The following is a 19,394-nucleotide window of genomic DNA, read 5'->3' as shown; positions in this document are numbered from 1 at the left end:
TACTCACCAGTGTTTTCTACTTCTGTCTATGAGACACTCAGAGAGATCAGTACACTCCACTGGTGAAGTCTGCTCACTTCCCCTTTTTACTTTGCTGTACAGCCTTAGAAAATGAAAGAATTGCTGGAGGAGCTGTAAGTCGTCCACAGAGCTTTACGAGACACTGGTTCTCAGGGCCATTTCAGCAAACCCAGTTTTCTTTGCTTGACAGCAAATGGGAGCACACAAAGTTATGAACTGCAGGGCAGTACCTTACCAGCTACTCGAGTTACTCCACTCCAGTACTCGTCCAATCAGCCACAGTGGAAGAACACTGAGTATTGCTGACCATGCCAAAAAAGCTTAGAGAACGAGAGCCCTGTCAGAAGTCAACTACTGCAAGCTTCTCAAATACTTCAACAAAACCTATTTCGGTGCACTGTGTGGGAGAGCTGCCAGCCATGTGGAGTGTCAGAGTGCTGGGGAGCTCCATGTTACCACACTATCCCAGCTACGTGAGGCTGAACGCCCAGATGATTTCAAGCAAGCAGAAAAGGAACCAAACAGCTGAAAGGAAAAAGTTAAAAACAGAAGGCAGACAAAACAAATTTCATTTCTATATTTCAGTAAAACCTACTTGAATACACTTTGAAACAAGAGTACAACAAAATAGAATATACTTCAAATGTTGAATATACAAACTATTATAGTTCATTCTGAACACTGGTACTTCCCTCTTAACTTCAACTAAAAAAAAAAAAAAATTTACAGGTTTAGAACTACCTGACGAAAGCTCATGCTGGGTGTGACCTTTCAAGTGACAGAGTAGAGCTGAAACTGAAATGTATGCACAGATGTCAAGGCTAAGTGAGAGACACAGGCATGTTACAGCACAAGGCCGGAGGCCTGCTGCTGTTTTGTCCACAATTAAGAAATTTAGACAGACTTTACCTACCATACAAAATATGTTACATGTAATTCTATAACAATACTGTGCTAGGTACAAGATTTTTTAAAAAATTTGTTTTAATAAAAAAGCTTTAAACAAACAAGCCATTAGCTTATTTCAAGAAAGATAATTGAAAATCAGTCTAAGGCTTTCGTTTTAAATCTGCTTAAGCTATGATACAAAAATCCCTCTAGGTCTCTGTCTTCTTTTAGAAGCTCTTCAATCTCCTTTATTTCACATTCTACAATACCTAGTAGCAGAGGTTTTCACTTAGCACCAGTTGAGTACTGCGGGCACGCAGTAGTGATTGCTGGTATGCATATAAGATTCATCAACTTTGCCATTTCTAGAAATGAGACTTTCCTCTTCCCTGAAAAACCAAAAACCAAGGCAAACCTCTCACACAATTCAATTTTAGTGTTCCAGGTCTTAGTGTGCTGTGACAGCGTAGTGAACTGCTTGGTCCCTTTTCAGTCTCTCTACCGTTCCTTCTCCACGGGTTCAGCTGTCTCCTGACTGGAAGAGGCCGTTTCTGTCAGCATAGCAATGTGGTTCCATTCCCACTGAAACACGGGAAAAATACTTCTTTTTCTCCCCACTACGTCTCCAATGCAACTCATGTTTTTTAACACTTCCCCACTCTCCTTTCTGACGTGGCGATCGCCTCCACTTCCCTCCCCAATTATGTCAGTTTAAACAAAACAGTAACAGTCCGTAAGTCCACGCTGGAAGCAACCTGTTCTTCACTTCTCACACGTTAGGATTCCTTCTGTTTTCATTGTCACAGGAAGCGCGATAGCTGAGGGCGTACTAACTACCACGACATGGGTTACAGTCTTGCTCCCATCTGCCGTCTTCTCTTCCTGCAAGAGCTGCAGCGTTTTCACTTCACGTTCTTGCGTTACAGCCGCTGTGTCTGATTTCACTTCCGGGCTTTTTATTACTGCACTAATAACCCTGGGGGCAGTCTGGCCTGACGCCTGCTGCGCAGGCACCGATAGTCTCATCACCGGTGTCCCGTGAGCTATGGACACCGGGGTCAGTGCTCTAACAGCCAACGGGGTTCCAACGATGTTGATACTTCCCGACCCAGTCAGGCCTGGTTTTGTCTGTACCTGACACTGCGTCAGCTGCGTGGCGGGGATCGTAATGATCTTGGCAGGCTGCATGGTGATTTTGTCTCCATTCTCAGAAGCGGTTGGCATCACAGTGGGGATTGTCTGGATTACCACCTTTGGAGTTGTTGCCGTTGTCGGACTTGTGTTGGTAATTAACGGCGACCCTGCATTTACTGACTGCACTGCCACAGTAGAAATTTTCTGTCCCAGAGAGGTCATTACAACAGGCACTTGCATTGCCACACGTACAGTCCTGCAAAACAAAAACGTGCATTTAAACCGTTAGAGCTGAAAACAGCGATACGCAAATCCCGAATTTGCAGCTTTCTAACTGGTTCCTTAAGAACGACGACGACAAAAACCTCCTGTCCATCTCATAATAGGAGTTTGTAGATTGAGCAGCATCCATCTCTCTCTTCTCTACGTGATTTTAAAACATGCTTGAGGGCAAGTGCACTGCTAGGCGGCTCTGTCTCATAAACCACACTTTCACAGTATTCTACCACAATTCATGGCTGCCTGTAGATCAGAGAAGACTTCCAGCATACAAAGTAATAAAGACACCACACCAACCAAAAAGCTGCTCGTCATTCAGTGGTGAACAACAAGCCCAAGCCACATCAATACCAACCTGGGAGCCGACGATGCTGGGACAGTAGTAGTGGTTGTCGAGGGGCGAGATGATGATGAATCGTGTGCTGGTGAGGCAATATTCACCACTCTGGTGACTGCTTTTTCTGTTCTGGTACAGCTTAACTGAGACAAGTTTTTTCCTCCGCGTGCAGAGGTTGCTGCTTTCAAGAGGTTTTCTGCAGATAAAGACACTCTCTCCAATGACTTCTCATCTGTAGGCATTGACAAATCTTCACTGCAGGGTTCGCTTTTGTCATCATCGATGACAACTATATTTTTTGGCATCTCCTTAAACTGATAAACGAGCCTCTGTCCCTCAACTTTGGCAAGGATTCCTCTTTGATAGTAGTATCTGCAAGAGAAGTACCATTAAGTGGTAACTGATACAGATTCTAGAGAAAAACTCGCTCTGCGCTAGCAAGAAAATCTAACATAACCACAGCCAAAAATAAAATCTAAGAAGGCATGGCAAGAAGCTGCACAGCATCTCAAGTATCCAGCTTAAAAAAAATCTGGCCTTTTAAACACAAACCTCTAAAGGTAAATTGCAAATTAACTGGTAACGTGGAAAGCAACAGGAACTGCAAAACTGTTGCTTTTTCATCAGCGAAGTCAGCAGAAGGGCAGCTTTTAACACCTCAGAATTGGCATTATTTCTATAGAGTTCAATCTACACTTGAGGATTTAAGAGTCAGATATGAAATTATAGTAAGAGCAGTAAGTAAGTAGCAGCTTAAGATTTTACCTCAGAGCTCTTCCCATGGTCTCATAGTTCATGTCAGGTTTGTTTTTGTGTTTTCCCCATAGTTTGGAGACAGCTTTCGAGTCCACAAGCTTAAAGATTCCTTTCTCTCGCTGAGTCCACTTAATATAACGAGGACAAGTATTTTTGTCCTGGAGAAGGTCCAGAAGAAACTCCCATAAGTATGTTGTATTTCCTATAATCAGAAAGCATTTGAACATTAGAAATCCACTTTCAAGGACAGCAGAAAATTCTCCATATATAGCTAACTCCAAATGACCTAAATTACAGGCAAACACTACGCAGAGGATGGTATGTAATGCAACCTGCAAGCATTCATTCATTCTGTTTAGTAAAGCTTTCATAAATATTTACATTCTGAAAGGAGCTAACCCTGGTGATCTGTTGGATAGCACAGGAGCCTCTTCAATTCCACACCCATTCCCAGTTCTTGAAAGAGAAAAGAAGTACAGGAGGGTGTTTCAAGACTCTACAACCTACAGCTGCTCTGCGCAGACAGGAACACAGTTCAGAATTTTCTTCTCAGTTTCTTAAGCAGAGGAGAGAAAAGCCAGTGCACTTTAAGATGCTGAAGTACAAGACGACAGAAATAAATCACACACAAAGGCATACAACCTTCAATAACCATCTCAAATGGTAATAAGGCCACAACCTCCTGTCCAGGATCATCCTGCTGACTTCAATGGGACATCAGCACCAAGGGGACTCTCACACCCACTGCTGACACCCCGTGTTCTGATCCAAATGTATCTTGCACAATGATTGAGACCCTGCTAGGTGCAAAGCCAGTCCTGCTACTCCCTGCAAGGATTTACACGGCAGAAATGCCACGTACCTTCCTGCAACTGGGGAGGTACAGAACGAAGAAGCCTACAGAATAAGAATTCAATACACTTCTCAGACATTTCAGGGGCGTACAATTTCTGTACCATTTCCACTGGAGGTGCCACAAGACAACATCTGTAACAATGACTATCAGGATGGCATAAAACATAACATGAGGGCTGCCTGGACTCTGACTACACCTAGCAAAAGGGAAAGAAAAGCAGAAGGAAAAAAGATACCTCTGTTTTATCAGTAGTGCTGGAGAAGACCGCTAAAGCGATTCAAGAAGGGAAAACCAAGACAGATCCACAAGAGTAACAACCTCAGAATGGCCATCTCAATTCACGTGATCATGCTTCCAAGCCAGCAGCAGGTGCCATGGGCAAATTAAAACATACACCCCAATATTTTCTGCGTGCAAAGAGATCATTAACTCTTGAGGTTTAATGGCCCAGCACAGCACTTGTTTGTAGCACGGCGTAACAACAAAAATATATTAAGGCAGTTGAAAGGCCTCTCGTACAGAGTCCAAGAAGTCAACTACCTTAGAAAAATCTCATTATGGTTTCCATCTTCTGGATGATGATCTCAGAGACAGACGACCCAACATTTTAGTAAGTGCTCCAGTAAACAGCAAGTACAGAATCAAGTCATATGAAAATCCAGCTGCATTTCAGAGAAATATAGGACTTATATGAGTCAAGATGTTCCAGAATCCTGGAATCATTCTGGATAATCTTCATGCTGTATTTTAGGGAAGTGAAGGGTAATTTTGACAAAAAAAGAAAACTCTTGCAGCTTTTTATATTGTTCTTCTCATTTCATTTATCAAGTCAGAATAATCTTCCCTAACTTATTAATCTCAGAATGCTGTTAGTTAGATGCTAAGTGTTTTAACTCCTCATAATTGCACGGAACCAAGCAACCAGTAAGTTCCCATTTCAGAAAGACTTCTATAAGAGAAAAAATATTAACTTGTAGTGTTTCCCTTCAAATTCATTCTGGTTTTTCGGGTTTTTTTTTTTCCTTTTTTTTTTTTTTTTCTCTTAGCTCCTTAGAAATCGAATTTCTGGGTTCACCAACAAAGCCTGTAGAAGTTTGGAACCGTTTCACTGCAGAAATAAAACTGACCTTCGAGAGAAATCATTCCTGAAAGTGCCCTATTTTTTCTGTTGGAAAGGAGCTGCTGACTCAACACTTTTTCCTTTTTTCTTCAAACTCTTAGTGACCTGAATAACATTTTTCCACATGAGGCCTATGGAATAGTTATGTTACTCAGAGGCCATCTACTCGGCTGCTCTGGCAATAATGGTTGCTATGCATTTAACACAAAAGCTAACTTTAGAAATGTTTGCACTGTTTTTAAATCCTCTCTCCCTAGAAAACTAACCTTTCCTCATACCATGAATCTGAGCCTATCGACTTCTGAGGAAGAAAAAGATAAGACTATAAAATGTATTATCTGAGCAGGTTTACATTCATGCTGCTGTTATGCATCCAAAATCCAGCATGGTAGACATAAACACATAGTACACCTTGCTAGGGAGACAGGAGCCTTTTTCAGTAGCATCTAGAACTCATCTCCACACCTGGAAAGTCTCAAGATCACCAATATACCTTAAGAGTGCACAGAGTTGACACAATTATTACCTACCTTACCTTCAGTACAGAGCAATTTGGCACAGTGAAATACTTTGCTTGTATCTAGCTGATCATTACAACTGTCTGTTACTTAATCATAGAATCACAGAATCATAGGATCACCAAGCTTGGAGAAGACCTAAGATCACCCAGTCCAACCGTCCACCTACCACCAATATTTCCCCACTAATCCCTGTCCCTCAGAACGGCATCTCAAAGTCTCTTGAACACCTCCCGGCTCAGTGACTCCAACAGCTCCCTGGGCAGCCTGTTCCAGCACCCCATCACTCCGCAAGAGAAAAAAACTTCCCTAACATCCAACCCCAATCTCCTCTGGCACAGACCTCCGGTCTTATCACTACTTACACAAGACAAGTGGCTGACCCCCACCTGCCACAGCCTCCTTTCAGGCAGTTGCAGAGACCTGTAAGGTCTCCCCTGAGCCTCCTCTTCCCCAGACCGAACGATCCCAGCTCCCTCAGCCACTCCCTTTAAAGCTTGTGCTGCACACCCTCACCAATTCGCTGCCCTTCTCTGGGCACGTTCCAGGGTCTCGGCGTCTTCCTCGTGCTGAGGGGCCCAAACCTGAACACAGTACTCCACGTGTGGCATCACCAGCGCTGAGCACAAGGGCGCAGTCGCCCCCCAGCTCCTGCTGGCACCACCATCTCTGATGCAAACCAGGCTGCCGTTGGCTCCTTGGCCACCTGGGCACAGCGCCGGCTCACGTTCAGCCAGGTGCCCAACAACACCCCCAGGCCCGTTTCTTCCACACAGGCTTCCAGCCGCTCTGCCCCAAGCCTGTAGCACTGCCTGGGCTGCTGTGGCCAGAGTGCAGGACCTGGCACTTGGTCGTGTTGAAGCTCATCCTACAGCCTCAGCCAAGCAATCCAGCCTGCCTAGATTGCTCTGCAGGGCCTTCCTACCCCAAAGCACATCAACAGCTCCTCCCAGCTTGGCGTCACCTGCAAACGTAGTGAGGGTGCTCTCAGTGCCATCACCCTGGTCATCAATAGGGATACTGAACAGGACTGGGCCCAGTACCGACCCCTGGGGAACACCACTCACTGTGTCAGCTGTAGTCTCAAAATACAAGGACTAACAGTGTATCAACTGTCACGGTTGTACCAGCACTTACATTGAAAGGCTCAAGGCCAGTTCTGCTCCCTCTGAGGGAAAAAATTCTCCTGCAGCTTTATGCTGTCGGTCTACACTTTTAAAACAGCACTTAAGCAAAGCAAAAACAAAATAAGGGAAGTTAAGATAGAAACTCTCAATCTTCTATGTGAGGACAGCTACTAGAACTATCACCCCAATTAAGGAGCCTTCAGTTCCCTCGATATAACAAACTCAAGCTGATTATCTACAGTTGCTTTACTTCGTACCCATCCAGAACGCACAGAGGAAGAAGTACCTGCACGGACAACAAGCAACCTGTTTCCAGCTGCGTACAACCAGCCGTTCTCCTCCTCCATGACTTAAATCTGCTGACAGCACTCAGCTCTAGCAATACTTCCTGTTTTTTCAGAAACATGTTACGTGTCCAATAACCTGCATATAGCAAATCCTTTTTTAAAAGAAACAGTAAATAAAATTAAGCCAGTAACAAAATATTCTGCAAGACTTCAAGTTAACCTTCATGAAGAAAGAAAATGTGTGTTATGCCAGCTGTGGTGCAAAACATGGACTGAGATACCTTGTGAGAACAACAAATATAAGCATACCCTAAGTGCCCATAGGAACTGGAAAAAAGAGTAGTAACATCTCACACTTGATAAAACTAACAGCTAAGGAGAGAAATCAGCAGTAGAAACACAAACTGGAAGGACAGAAAGTCATTTCTGCAGCAACAAGGGCAGTTCACAAATGCTCTTCAGATAACAGGAAGCACTAAAAGCAACATCAGAATTACAAAGAAGGTTTAAAAAAATATTTAAAAAGAAAAATCAAACAAGACGCACTTTTAAGAACAGCAAATACAAAGATCTGCTACAGTGAAAAATCAAAGGCACCAACAGAGACCGATGCCTAGAAACATAATTATTTTCTGCACCGGTTTCCATGAGCTAGCATCCATTCTTCCTCAGCCTGCTCACAGGCACGACTCAGGAGCTGCCCCCAGATAAGGAATGACGTAAGTAGCGGAGATCCTGCTTTCAAACAAATCCTGAAATAATAACAGCTCTCGTGCTGACAACTGCATGCTCTTTCAGCTGGTACACTGCTACTGAGACTCGCTGAAACTCTATTTTCCTAGCTGTAAGCACAATCTCCTAACAACTATTCGTGAAGTTAGCTGGGAACAAGATCCACGTTTTGCACCTAGGCAGGGCTAAGAGCTGATACACTGCACTGCAATTCAACAGTAACCTGTGAGTGGGTGTGTGGGTCTGCGATCTCTGGGTGAAAAGCTGGGACTTGCAAACTAAGACAGGACTCTTCATCATGAAAAACAATAACAATAATGACTCTTCTGCATAAAGCTCCTCACTCAAGCAGCAGAGAAACATACCATCATTTGTTTTTACCCTTCAGCCAATTTGTATCTATTAGTCAAGCAACACATTCCCACTGATGTCTGTGAATCAATTAAGGGAACACATTTCCAGCCCTCAACATTACAAATGCCCACAAGCTGCTTCTACTTCAGAGCAAGTCCTACAGCGGCAGCTTAGCAAATTATGTGCCTGGCAACAAGTTAACACACACCACAGAAGACAGCAATAAATGCAAAGCAAATGAAAATGTACGGGTTGTATTACAGGGCATGCAGGGGAGTTAGAAACATCCTTGTACTTCATCTTGCAACAACAAACGCAAAGACATCAAATAAAGTTGAGACCGAATGAAGTCAGTGCAAATTCACCCACCAAAGTTTTGAAGATCTCAGTTTTACCTACGAGACACACAATACATATAAATGACATGATTTAACAATGTAAAATTGTACCTTTGCCTTCTCTAGGTTTCTTCTTTATACCTAGGTCTGGAGACCCATCTGAAATGGTCGATTGTTGGCTCTTGGGTTTACGGCCAGCTGCGCACACAACACATGCAGGGAAAAATGAAAAGTATTACTTGTATGCAGAATAAAAGCATTTTGTTGTTCGATTTTGCTGAAAGACAAGTTCTTTTTTTTTTTTTTTTTTAATGCTATTTCCTTGCTTCAAGTATGGATAAACTGCCCTTCTTAGATGATGACTATTGCACATCCAATTTAACGCATCATTCGTCTGCTTATTCCAGAGGCAGATTTAACCTCATTTCAGATGAATTACTGGCAGGTGCAGTGCACACCACACATGGGAAGTAAATCCAGTGTATTTGCATTCCTTCAGTCACATGCCTCTCTTACTCTGGAACTTACCACTCTTCCGCCTGCTTTGTTTTCGATAGAGCACGTGCCCATCAAAGCATCAGTTTTCCTACAAAATCCTACAGCTGAATCCACAAAACTCCCACTTCCGCTCCACATCTGCCCATTAAAAGCTACAGGCAAGCTTCCTCTCAGCGTGCAACCCCTGGCACGCAGGTCTCAGGGTGGTGCTGGGGCTGCTCTGCCCTCGCAGCCCCTTGCTGTGCTCCGGTGTCAGGGAAATCCTCACCCTTTTACACTCCACTGACCTTTCCATGGAGGTAAACGGACCCAAGCAGGGGAGAGGATCATAACCTAGGGCAGCAGACTGCAAACAACCCTCACTTCTGCAGTCACTTTGAGGAGAGCAGCAGCAAGTAACTCTCCTTCCTCAGGAGCAACAGCATTATCTTTTGCTGATGAATAATATTCTTCGGTAAATGCTGAATGCAACAAGCATTAGTTATGACGACAGAAGTTATCATTCCATTGCTGCATCTGAATGACCTTATGCACTTTCAGCTTTCTGAGCACAGCCCTGTAACATAATCTGCCCACTGATGACTATTCAGACAGACAGTGAAAAAAAATACAGGAACGGTTTAAATCCAATATACAGCTATAAAAAAGCACTGTATTTTCCTGCTTATGTCATTTAGGGTAGTTACGGCCATTGTGACATGCATGTGACTTCACCAAATCTCTGCAGACCTGTTCTGGAATACCCCTCTGTAGACCTCAGCTATATAATGCTTTACCATGACACTGAAGTTTTTTTCCCCTAAACTAGAAGCAACCCTTCATACGTACAGCTGGAATCTCTAATAAAGTCCTCCTATGGTTAAGAGAATTATAACATGCCTGTAAGCAAACTGCTAGACCAGACTGATACCGACCGTTCAGAGCCATCTCATTTGGTATCTGAATGCTTAGACCTCGTTCACTGTTCCCATTAGTGCCTCCTCCAAGGCACACCGATCAGACAAACAAGATACTTCTTTCCCAGAAAGACACTGTACTGATTCTGTAAATCAAATTATAAGCTTGTAAGCTAGTAACTTTTCTACTGCTCCGTTCGAGGACTCCTGAGACCACCTGCTCTCACACACCTATTCCAGAGAAACATTTACCCCCTTCAAGTCCTTTCTGAATCCTTCTTTACCCTTCCCCCACTCTGCAGACTTCACTTTACAAGGCACAGAGCAATAAAAGAAATCCTTTTCCTTAGCAGTTGGTAAAACGCACTCTCTCGCTACTTTTGGATGTTGTCACAGGCCTGCTCTCTAAGAACTCACATTTCAGACGTGAACCACACTGCTAACCTGAGCAGAGAAATCAGCTAATCTAACCTATCTGTATGCATCTCAACTGCACCATGTGTGGCTGCCTGCATAAGAGATAAACCCTGAGGTAGCTGCTACGAGGAGCCATACGCACCTTTTTTCTTCTTCATTCGTTCATGGATATCAGGGGACGTTCGAGCAGGAGATGAATCCATTGGTTCAGATTCATCTGCTGGCACCTCTACCACAGTTTCTGCAATCACATCAGGCCTCATGGCTGCATGGATGAACTCTGGGGTTGACACACAAGGAGGGACCAAAACTTCCACTAAGAGGAAAAGGGGGAAAAAAGAAAAAGTATGTTACAAAGTTTCTACTTGACTGTTCCAACCTCTCTTACATGAAATTGCTTTAAACAAAGCACGTGCAAAAATGTAGCAAGATTCAATTCCACCAAACTGCCATGTAGAAAATCAGTCCACTCCCCAAAACATGCACACCTGTGATCACTGTCGAGCATAAGATAATTGTATCAAAGCAATACTGTTTTGATTTAAGCTCAACTTGAAATTCAATTTTAATTGAAGAAAATTAGAGCTCAATCTCTGATCCTTAGTTCATTAAGGTTTGCATCCCAAATTCCATTTCCTACTTGATAGCTTTTGGGTTCCAATCTGATCACGATTTCATCCGATGTATATTAAGTAACTTCAGAAAGAAGATACAACTAAAGGAATCATCAACACTGACTTCTGGGTTTTTAAACTGGTAACAATTTACAACATCCTGTATTCAGATATTCTTTCTAAAACAGAAGAACAGATGAAAATAATTTTCCCTTGAAGTAACTACTTTAGCAAAGCAAAATGTCAGGCTCATAGCATCAAAGAACGACTTAAGTAGGACGAGATGCCTGAGGTCACCTGGCCCAACCTCTGCTCAAACACGGAGGCCCTGAGCAGGGTGACCATGATGTTCCAGCTAGTTACTGAGGATCTCCCAGAAGGAGACTCCACAACCTCTCTGGGCAACCTGCGCCAGTGCTCCATCACCTGCACAATAAAGAAGTTTTACCTGATGTTTAGATGGAAAAGTCCACTTTAAATGTGTAGCTTATTCGAGTATGTGCACCCAACAACACGACTCAGGTAAATGATACCACCTGGAAGCATGCTTCTTACATTATGATGGTTTTAGTCATTAGTGGAAAGAAAAACTGCTTGAGGAGGAGAAACTGTAGCTGACATACCAGGACTCCTGGCATTTCTCAGGCAGGTAGGAGACTCCATATGAAGCAAGGCCTCTGCAGCTTCAATTGTCTTATCTGTGCAGTGTACATTGCTTCCGTGTACTGATGCTTCCACTGCAGAAGGATAAAAGTGTTATGAGACCAGATTAGTCATACAAGTCACAGAATCACGGAATGGTTTTGGTCAGAACGGCCCTTTAAGATCATCTAGTTCCAATCCCTCTGCTATAGGCAGGGACACCTCTAAACCAGGTTGCTCACAACCCCATCCAGCCAGGCCTTGAACACTCCAGGCTCAAGTCCATACAAATCACTGTATGTTCAACAGCGCTGCTCAATCTTAAACATGAAGATCAAGCAGTTGTCCGGTGCCTTCACACCATTACACCTTACTGCCAACAGAAACGTTCAGGGAAGACATGACACAAGCAGCCAACGAGAACCAACGTTGTCACTTCTGAGACCTCTGGCTCACAGCCAAGCTCCCTGTTTCTAATAGGAGTGCAAGAGCCTACAGAGACAGATTTTTGAGGGTTTCTCCTCTACTTCCTATTTAAGCAAAATAGGAATTGTGACGAAGATGGCTGTAAAACGACAGAGCAGAGAGAAGCAAACCCATCTCCAACTGTGATCCCATTAAAATACAAACATCACTTATCTTCAGATTTTCAGTCTATTTAGACAAAGCGTACATACAAAAACAAGATTAATTTGCACAACAGTGATATCTTGTTTCCTAATACTGAAAACACTGGCAAGTTGGGCTAGCGGGCATGGTTGGTAATGAGAAAACAACAGAACCACAAAGCTTCCTCTTAAACAACAGCTGAGGGACTAAGGTGAAAAGGTCTTTTTTTTGTTTTTGAGTTCTGAAAACTCACGAAAACTAAGCAGTTAAATAAAACTAATTTAAAGTGACTCCAAGAGAACGCACTTAAGCTTGGATACAAGGGAAACCATCCGGCCCCAGCACAACACCACCAAAAAGGGAACCCCAGCGTTCTGGATGCCAGCTGCGGCGCTGCCCTGTGGGCAGGGTCCCAGGCAGCACAGCCACCTGTCCCGTGTCACCGCAGCACAAGGTGCCGGCTCCTGCAGCTCAGCTCACCATTTAAGGCAATGTGTCTCTCCGAGTGCCCTGCAGCCAGACGCAGGGCTATCTTTAGCTGCAGCAGGGTCACCTGTCTGCAGCCCCTGCCATCCGACGGGCATTCGGTGAGCGTTCTCCACGACAGCTCTGAGGCACCTATCCTGTTACCGACAGTGTCTGAGAAACAAGTGATGGCTGCCTGCTGGAAAGCAGGAAAATACCGCTGCTGCTACTTCTGCCTCAGGAAACCCGACAGAAACAGATTAGTGCAGGCACACGTGGGGAAAAGCTAGCAAATCAGACCTTAAAAGTAAGGACTAGAAGCTTTAAAACCCTACAAGCAACAAGTTAGCAACACCTGGAAAACACACAAAACTTCTAGTAGAATGAGACACCCCACTGAGCCAACCCTCTGCCACGGCCCTGCCCAGATGCTATTTAGGGGGCTCTATCTCCTGCGGGCACCTGATAAGGCTGGCATTCCAGAACAGGGCAACAACAGAAGCTCACCCTGCGGGCACAGAGAACTTTGCCAAAGGACAGGCTGTTACCTGCTGTGTCCCAACAGCCCTTCCCAGCAGCAGCTCGGGGCGGTCCCAAGACTTGGGGTACCTGCACCCACAAGAGAGGCCCTGCAGGCAACATTCTACCTGAGTGTTCCTCCTTCCCAAGGGAAGTCTCAGCCACACACAAGCAAATGACTGACTCACCTGGGACAAGGGCAACAAGGTCACTCAGGCGCCTCTCTGTACCTTTCCAACACCACACCAGCACCATACCAACCTGACCAGGAGCAAGGGGGAGAGGGGAGGAGATGGGAGAGGACAGGAGCGGAGGGGAGAGGAGGGGAAGCCCCATCTGTAAGATGTGGTGGGCAACCCCTACTGCACTGACACACTGAGAAAAGCATCAATCAACATCTCAGAGCCAATTTTAAATAAAAGCTCTTTTGGCCACTCTCAAAGACATCCTGTTAACAGATGACAGCAAGGGCAAGCACCGAGGGACAGGCTCACTAAGAGGGTGGGACGTGCAGAAGGCAGAGCCATCAGCCCAGTTCCCCTGCACTGCAGCACTGGGAGCGCTCCTCATGAGAGGCGTGGGGGAGAACTGCACCCAGAGGAGCAGCAGTGCTCACCTGAACGCCAACTGCAGCCAAAAGACACTGCCATGGGAGATCACTGAGGTTCCTCACCATGCAGCATCCCTGCAGCTCACATTAACACGGGCATACTGCAGCAGTCCTTCTGCTCACCCGTGGCTGTGGGACACCACGTTTGTTTCCATTCTTTTAACCCAAATCTCATCCCGTTGCTTTCAGGAAGTAATAAGATTCTAGGGCACATTTTTTGGCACGCTTCACATTAAAACTAAGTTTTCTGGTCTGTTGTACAGAAGAAAAACATCTGCTTGTAAAATAATCTATGTTTCTACCAGAAAAGAAAACAGCTCTCCTTTTTTAAATAGGAAAAGAGAACAGGCCAGCTGAGAACCATCTCCAACGCTGACTGAGCACCTCCCAACCCCACTCTCCCTTCCCTATCAAATGCTGTGTGCTGTGTGTACTCAGGGCTCCCAACTGCTGTTGCAAAAAGCCCAACTTGGTTGATAGCTAAGCCCAACAGGGCTGCAGCTGAGCTTCACAGCAAGAAGCACCAGCAACGCACACCTTTGACGGTGCTCCCAAAACAGGAGCAACCACAGTTACAAGAAGAGCTAGACTGTAGTTTCTAAAACAGAGCTTTGTGACACTGCATTGCAGCAACCTCCTTTCACCTGCGCAAGGTCAGCACACGGAGCTGCAGCCCCGGGGCTTACAACAGCTTATCCCTTAATGCTGCCAGGCACCAGCACAGCGCTGCAATGAGGGGTTCCCAATTCCAAGCACGGATGGAGGGCATTAACGCACCTCACAGAAGTTCGCCGGGTTCACCTATCAGCATTTAAAGGAGCACAGCGAACAGCAGCGCTGCCAGGCCGGTACCGCGAGCAACGTTATCTGCCAGCCCCACACCTATCCTTCTCCGGCTGACTGGAGACGCTCTCGTGGCCGTCAACCGAGCCAGCCCCAAATAGGAACAATCTGGGCCTAGCCTTCACCTCGCGGTACCGACCGCACCGCCGTACCGCAACACGGCGGCCGGTGGGCACAGGAATGGGCCGCAGGGCGGCAGACGCCCGCGGCCCCCGACGGGAACGACCACGTGCGCCCGGGGCGGCGTCGCCGCCACTTCCGTGTTTACACTCCGCGCCCCTCGGCGCCGCCGCGCGCCCCGCCAACCCGCGGGGAGCCGCCGCTCCGCCGCCCGCCGCGCGCCCATTGGCGGCAGCCGCGCCCCGCCCCGCCGCCCTCCATTGGGCGCGCTCCGGCCGCCGCCCCCGCCCCCCCGACCCCCCCGTGCCGAAAGCGGGGGGCGCGGGGCCGCTTCCGCCGCGCGGCTCGGGGGGGAGGGGGACCGCGGCCGCCCCGAGCCGCACCGCACACGTGGGCCGCGCGCGCCTCCGCCCGCGCCGAGTTTAAAAGGGCACCCGGGCGGGGAACGTGAGCGCGGGGCCGCGCCGCGACTCCGGGCCCGTCCGCGCGGCGTGGCGGGAGGCGGGCGGACGGCGGCCCGCGCGCTTCCTGGTTGCCGCCGCGGCCCCCCGCCCGCCCGGCACCGCTCCGCGGAGCCCCAGAGCCGGGCGGGTGCCGCCACCGCCCGCGCCGCCCGTTTCCTGCCCGTTTGCTGCCCGGTCGCGGCGCGCCGCGCTCCCTCCTCCTCCCCTCCCCCCCGTCCCGCCGCGGCTTACCGGCGCGGATGAGGAGGTCGAGCTGGTTGGTGGGCCCCTCGTGCAGGGAGGTCGCCATGTTGACGCTTCCGCCGCGACTTCGCGCTGCCCGCCGGGCGCGCGGGGCGGGGGCCGGCGGGTCGCTGCCGCGGGAAGTGCGGCAGGCGGGAGGCAGGGCCGGGCCGGGCGGGCGGGCGGCGCGGGCACCGCGGCGGCGCTTCCTGCGGGGCGGCGCGGCGCACGCGATCCTTCCGCCGCCGGCCCCAGACAGGAAGTGCCGCGCCGGCACTCGCCGCCGCCGCAGCGCGGGGCCGCCCGCGGGCGGGGGAAAGCGCCGGGGCCCCGCGGCCGCCCGCCTCCCGCCGGCAGCGAGGCAGCGCCGCCCGCAGCGCGGTGCCGGCGGGGGCGGACGGACGCGGGGTGCCGCGACGCCGCCCCAACCGCGCGGAGCTCCGCGTGCAGGGCCCGCACGGGGACTCCCGCGGCCGCGCGTTTCCGACCCTCCCTCGATGACGCAGGGGGCGAACCGCCGCTTTGTGCGCGGAGTTCAGACTGCCCGCGGCCCGGCGGACGAGGGGAAAGGCCGCGGCTGCGAGCGGCCGCCTGCCGTCCCGTTTTAGCATCCCCGCGACGGACGGGAGCAGCGCGAGTCGGAAGCGTTCGGAATAAAAGCCCGCAACTGCTCCGCTCAGCAGTTCGCATCCTTCTCATGTCCCCCTACTCCTTCTGCCGCTCTCACGGCATTTTAGGAGCGCAATTCCACGACCCTATTCCTCCCCCCCCATACACACACACCGCTGGGGCACCACTCTGAGCCCCGCACGCACAGGCAGCGCAGCGCTCGCTTCTCCTGGCAGCGCGTTCCCGCTAGGGGACACCGCCGCCTTCCCCAGCAGCCAGGCCCAAGGACACGGAAAGGCACCGCGCGGGCACGCAGCTCCCTGCCCGGCCAACCGCCTCCTGAAGGAGGAAGGCCGCTTTTCCCCTGCGGTTCCTTGTGTTTGAACCGCGTGGTTTTGCGGTATTTTATGCTGAACGCGATTTGATTCGTCCCACTAATCTAATCTTACTATTTCAAGTGGGGAAAAAAAAAAAACAAACCTACAGTCGCTAGGGAAAAAAAAGCAAGCATGCACTTTTTAATCTCTCTTAAAGCCTCCAGCCTCGGCAGTGGGCTAGCAACAGGGCTGCAAAAACAGTATAAAACGATATAAACGATAAAACAAGGCCTAGAGAGGCAAGAAATAATGATATTGCAGAATAGGACCATGTGAAGATGAACTTCCATTCCTCCGCTGCTAATAAATAAATACAGGGTTTTTTAAACCCTTTAGGATACGCTGTGTTTCACTGTCATGAGTTCACACAAGCTCAGCTAGCAAGGCAGCCGGGCCTCCTCCAAGTAGACCCACACCTTATCACATGCTACAAGCAATGATTGCCAGAAATAAGGAGAAAAGAGAAACCCAACAGCGTCCCACTGTTCAGGAAAGCCCACGCTGACACTAAGGTTAATGACACACATGAATTACCACTTAGTGCATTCACAAGTGATTTCAAGAGCATTTCCAGCAGACACACATCTCCAACTCCACACACTTGAGAGTCTGGCAGAGAAGGCACTTGGATGACAGGAATACAATGTAAGTGAACCATACCGCCTTAGACTTTGGAATACAGGAGTAAAATAGCTCTAATTCACCCTTTCCTAATAACGCATACGAACAACTCCATTCAAGTTAAAGGAAACAAGTTGCACCTTTATACTGATTATTCCTCAATAGTGAAAGACGACCCAAGAGAAGAAGAGGGATGGGATTAACTGCATGCTAGGCAGCTGATGTACAAATTCAAAATTAGACAAAGGGAAAGGTTTCAACTGATCTGCAAAGAGAAAGGCTCGCCTATCCAGTGCTTTCTCAGGCAGTCCTCAAAACCAGTACAACATCCAGCAACTACAGAGGAATTGCAAGTCTCATCTCCCACAGTTTCCCATGCCAAGTTTCCTTTTCCACCACAGTTCTTAACAGAACATCTCTGTTAGCAGATTGTAGCTTCCCTGAGGAATGTCCTTCACAAGCTTTGTAACTCCACATGCTAAAATGACAGCCCTCTAATGGCACCTTTATTCTTCCATGCCCATCTCTGATGGCAAACATTGAATCAGAAAGACAGACATGTACTGAACTATTTTTATCCACAGACGATTCCAGAATGATAAAGCTATGGCCAGAAAAGGCAAATTATCTTAAAGCAGTTACTGATTCTTGGCAGTGATTGGTTTGACTTTGCTTGTGTAAAGAGCCAAGGGCAGGCAGCAATCTGTCACTGAGTGGCATTTGCAGTCTACATGAATGCCTGCAATAGTGATAGGACGCGGTTTTAAACTGAGACGGGAGAGGTTTAGGTCAGATATTAGGAAGTTTGTGACACAGAGGGTGCTGACGCACCGGAACAGGTTGCCCAAGGAGGCTGTGGATGCCCCATCCTTGGAGGCATTCAGGGCCAGGCTGGATGTGGCTCTGGGCAGCCTGGTCTGCTGGTTGGCGACCCTGCATACAGCAGAGGGGTTGAAATTAGATGACTATTGTGGTCCTTTTCAACACAGGCCATTCTATTATTCAGTGATAACAGAGGAACAATAATCAACTGCCATCCAAACTAGAAAGTTTCAAGTAACTTCAGAATTCCAGGCCAGTTTTGCACAGAATCCCCATGCAATTCACCTCGAGCAATTACAGAGATAGCCCATTGTTGAGGACAGCAACCATGAAACTGCTGGCACTTCATTGCACTGCAACCCTCTGACGTAACGAAACAGATTTCAGAAACACGAAAGAGGATGCAACAGTCCCCTTTATCAGCCTATCACCATAATCACTAGCATCCCCTGTGGATTCCATTACAGAAAATAGCAGAAATAACGGCAAGATAAACACAACGTGCCCCTCAAAGAAGCTGCGAGATACTAAGCAGGGTGGCTGGACTGTACTAAGGCTGTCTCTGACTACACCATATCAGGTTGGGTAGACCTAGGCTCCTAGTGTTCACTATTCGTGTGGCCACTAGTGATCCCACATAGTGAGGAAAACACGCTCAGGACTGGATACCACAGATAAACAGAAAGGAGTCATTCAAAATAACAGAAGTCTCAATACCGGCATGATTTCTTGTGAATGCAGAATAAGACAGACAGCTGTGTCTCAAAAAATATTGCTATACGCAATCCCTTGCATAATTGTAATAAAATTATTCCTTATGAGTCAGTCACCATACCTTTGATCAATAAATACCGTTATCTTACACCAAATTTGTCTTGGCATGAGCACACATCATACTGCATTCTGATTTCAAGACACACACTACAGAGTTGCTCAGCTTCCATCAGTAAAACACAGCGGCTGACTCTTTGATCAACAGTCTGCAATTCCTCACTACCAACTAGAACTAGACTTGGAAGGTGGAAAGAGCGTGCGAGTCTGAACGTCCCATTCTAGCAAGCCATTCAGTCAGCCTCATATTTACCACAGAAAATAACAATGACTGAAAAGCATACGTTAAATTAGGTTCTATAACAACGAACTTAGTTTTGCAATGTTGGGTTTTTTTTCTTAAAGCACCAAAGGAGCACTGAAAGCAGCAAGGTGCAAACCTGAAATCTAGACAGAACTGAATACCACAGCCAGGCCGTTACTGCTGCACAAACACATCAACCACAGAGCACCTGCAGCAGCTCTTTC

At 47.6% G+C, this 19,394-nt stretch overlaps 1 protein-coding gene across 2 annotated transcripts in view; it reads right to left on the bottom strand.

Moving 5' to 3' along the window:
* Positions 1-583: 583 nt before the first annotated feature.
* Positions 584-19,394, bottom strand: part of ELF2 (E74 like ETS transcription factor 2) — a 30,126-nt gene continuing 11,315 nt past the window's right edge. Inside the window, exons 1-7 of one of the 2 annotated variants that reach the window (XM_052690065.1) lie at positions 15,676-15,810; positions 11,796-11,909; positions 10,701-10,874; positions 8,859-8,945; positions 3,425-3,617; positions 2,678-3,031; positions 584-2,299 (exon numbers count right to left, since the gene is read on the bottom strand). In XM_052690065.1, the coding sequence (XP_052546025.1) occupies positions 1,672-2,299; positions 2,678-3,031; positions 3,425-3,617; positions 8,859-8,945; positions 10,701-10,874; positions 11,796-11,909; positions 15,676-15,733 (1,608 nt within the window). In that variant the 5' untranslated portion in view covers positions 15,734-15,810 and the 3' untranslated portion in view covers positions 584-1,671. Of the gene's footprint in view, positions 2,300-2,677; positions 3,032-3,424; positions 3,618-8,858; positions 8,946-10,700; positions 10,875-11,795; positions 11,910-15,675; positions 15,811-19,394 lie in introns of those variants that run through there. The other variant, XM_052690064.1, reaches the window with a different exon arrangement.

This window comes from Tympanuchus pallidicinctus, unplaced genomic scaffold, assembly GCF_026119805.1.
Source record: "Tympanuchus pallidicinctus isolate F22 unplaced genomic scaffold, pur_lepc_1.0 scaffold26, whole genome shotgun sequence".
Lineage (NCBI taxonomy): Eukaryota > Metazoa > Chordata > Aves > Galliformes > Phasianidae > Tympanuchus > Tympanuchus pallidicinctus.
Note: the sequence above shows the minus strand (reverse complement) of the source record. Positions and strands in the feature narration are given on the sequence as shown.